Raw genomic sequence first — 2,559 nt, forward strand, 5'->3', positions numbered from 1 at the left:
GCGGGGGGGGGGGGGGCGTCCAGACCCCCCCCCAGGAACATCCAAGGAAGAGGTGGGAGAATCGCTGGTGCCCATCCCTGCTCCAGGGCCGCCGTGCATGGAGACAAAAACAAATCCTTCTCTCCCTACCGCCTTGTTTACTCCTTTATCTCGCACCTCCCAACATCTGGCGCATCTGGAGGTGACTCGGTGCTGCTGGAGCCGTGATTTATCCCTGCGAACAGCAGCAGCACCCCCGTGACCGCGCCTGACGCGGCATTTCCTGCGCCTCAGCCTCCGGCTGGACCCTCACCCCTGTCCCCCTGGGCCGCCAGCTCTGAGCTGTCACCGGGATGGGACAGGAGCAGACAGTTCTCCGTGGCACTGTGGGTGTCCCTGGCACCCGTCCGAGCCTCCTGATGCTGATTCCAGCCGCGGGGCTGTTCCGGGAGCTGGGAAAAGCATTTCACCTGTGGGAGGCAGCAGGGCCAGCTCGGACCCTTCCAAACTGCTCCTGGAGCGTTCCAGCTTCGCTCCTCCCGGCTGCCGGGAGCCTGCGCTGCCCTGGGAGCGGGGTTTGCTTGGTCTGTGCTGCCTCGGGGGGCTCCTGGCAACACTTCCTGGACTTGGGGAGCTCTGTGTGGTCCCACCCTGCTCGTCTCACCGTGCCTGGGGACGCTGCAGTGACAGTGATGTGCTGGTTTGCCTCACAGGGCAGCTGTGCCCGCAGCTCTGGGATGAGGATCTGGCTGGGGACAAGTATGAGAACGTCACGGGTAAGAAAAGACCCTCTCGGGTCCCTTAACAGGCGGGGGATGGGCTCTGTGCCCTGCCTGGGGACTGTCACCTGTCCCTGGGCCAGGTCTTACGTCCTCCACTCTGTCCTGCAGGTTTTAACCTGATTAAAAGGTTCGACCTGCTGAAGATCTCGTCCATCAAGAAGATCCGCAGCGCCCGGGGGCCAGCGGTGCTGCGCCTGGGCACCGTGCCCCTGGTCCAGCCCACGCAGTGAGTGGCCCTGGGTGACCCATGAGGTGGCCTTGGGTGACCCGTGAGGTGGCCCTGGGTGACCCAAAGCTCCTCCAGGCGCCATCCCCGTGTGTGTTGTAAGGTTGGGGTCTGGGTGAAGCTGGATGGGCTTTGCCCTCAGCTGGTGCCAGGGATGCCAGGCAGCTCCGTGTCACCCGTGGGCACACAGGGGACCCCGGGGCTGCCCGAACACCTTCCTCCTCGAAAGAAAATCCCGGGCTGCCACGGCTCGGCTGGGTGCTGGCCAGACCTTGCGCAAGCAGGGCTCTGTGGCTGCTCTGCGGTTGCTCTTGGCAGGCACCCGTGGGCTCCAGACGAGCTCCAGAGGCTGCTCAGCTCTGAGCAGGCACTGCTGGGTGTGTGGGGGGCTGCTGGGGGGGCACACGGGGACTGGCACCTCCGTCTCCGGTGCCTGTAGTGCCAGGGCTGGCAGGGATGCTGCAGCGTGGCAGAGCAGGAGCAGATCCACGTCCTCGGGAGCTGTTCCTGCAGGAAACGGCTGCGGTTTGTCCCCACATCACTCCAGGGCTGGCACAGAGCTGTGCCGGGCATGGGGCTCTCCAGAGGGTGAGGAGATCCAGCCTGGGCAGCCAAATCCTTGGATGGCTTTGGGATGGATGGTGGATGCTCCAGGCTGGTGCCGCTCTTGGCTGAGGGCTTGTGGCATCCCAGATCCAGCCTTGGGAATCCAGACATGGGGACAGCCCCAGTACCCTGGTTGTGAACTCCTCTGGTTGCCCACCCACCTCAGTGCCCAGTCAAGGTGTCCCTGTGCCCCACGGAGAGCAGAGGAGACCACTGGCCTTGTCCCAGTCCCTTGGTCCAGCTCCAGAGCGGTGGCTTGGAAAATCACGGGTGTGGAGCCAAGGCCGGGAGCGGAGCAGAGCCCGGAGCAAATATTTCCAGTGGTTTAATGGGCTGTGGGCAAGCTGGGGAAAGGCTGCCACAGGGATGATGGATGCATTTCCCAGCTTCCCAGGGACAAAATTCTGGGATCACAGCATGGCCCTGGGTGCTGCAGCTGCCCCAGCAGGGCCGTGTTTGGGGTGCACAGTGTGGGGCCGAATCCACCGTGATGGCATCTGGAGTGCCACCAGTGGGGACACATCGTGGCAGGACCCCTGGGGGGCTGTTGGGGTGATGCTGCCACCTGAAAGTGCCCTATGGATGGGCACAACCCCGTCCCCAGAGTGCCCCGCAGGGTCCGGCCACCCCAACACGTGTCCCCACAGGCAAGTGTTCCCCCGGGGGCTGCCCCCCACCTTCACCCTGGTCCTCACCTTGCTGCTGAAGAAGAACAGCACCGGCGAGCACTGGTACCTCTTCCAGGTCACCGACCGCCAAGGATACCCCCAGGTACATCCCGGGAATGCGGCGGGACGCGCCAGGGGCCAGCCAGGAGCCGTCCCTGAGCGCGGTGCTGTCCCCTCTGTGCCCAGCTCTCCCTGGCCGTGCACGGCCCCGAGAAAAGCCTGGAGTTCCAGGCCAGGGCGCCGGGGGCCACCTTCGTCAGCGCCGTCTTTGCGGGCAAGGCCGTGGCATCCCTGTTCG

At 64.9% G+C, this 2,559-nt stretch overlaps 1 protein-coding gene across 1 annotated transcript in view; it reads left to right on the forward strand.

Moving 5' to 3' along the window:
- The window catches only part of COL16A1 (collagen type XVI alpha 1 chain), a 47,555-nt gene that overhangs the window by 28,592 nt on the left and 16,404 nt on the right, over positions 1-2,559 (forward strand). The window contains exons 3-6 of the mRNA XM_017736110.1: positions 693-755; positions 870-987; positions 2,241-2,364; positions 2,448-2,558. Of these exons, the coding sequence (XP_017591599.1) occupies positions 693-755; positions 870-987; positions 2,241-2,364; positions 2,448-2,558 (416 nt within the window). The remainder of the gene's footprint in view (positions 1-692; positions 756-869; positions 988-2,240; positions 2,365-2,447; position 2,559) is intronic.

The sequence above is a fragment of the Corvus brachyrhynchos genome, unplaced genomic scaffold, assembly GCF_000691975.1.
Source record: "Corvus brachyrhynchos isolate BGI_N302 unplaced genomic scaffold, ASM69197v1 scaffold65, whole genome shotgun sequence".
Lineage (NCBI taxonomy): Eukaryota > Metazoa > Chordata > Aves > Passeriformes > Corvidae > Corvus > Corvus brachyrhynchos.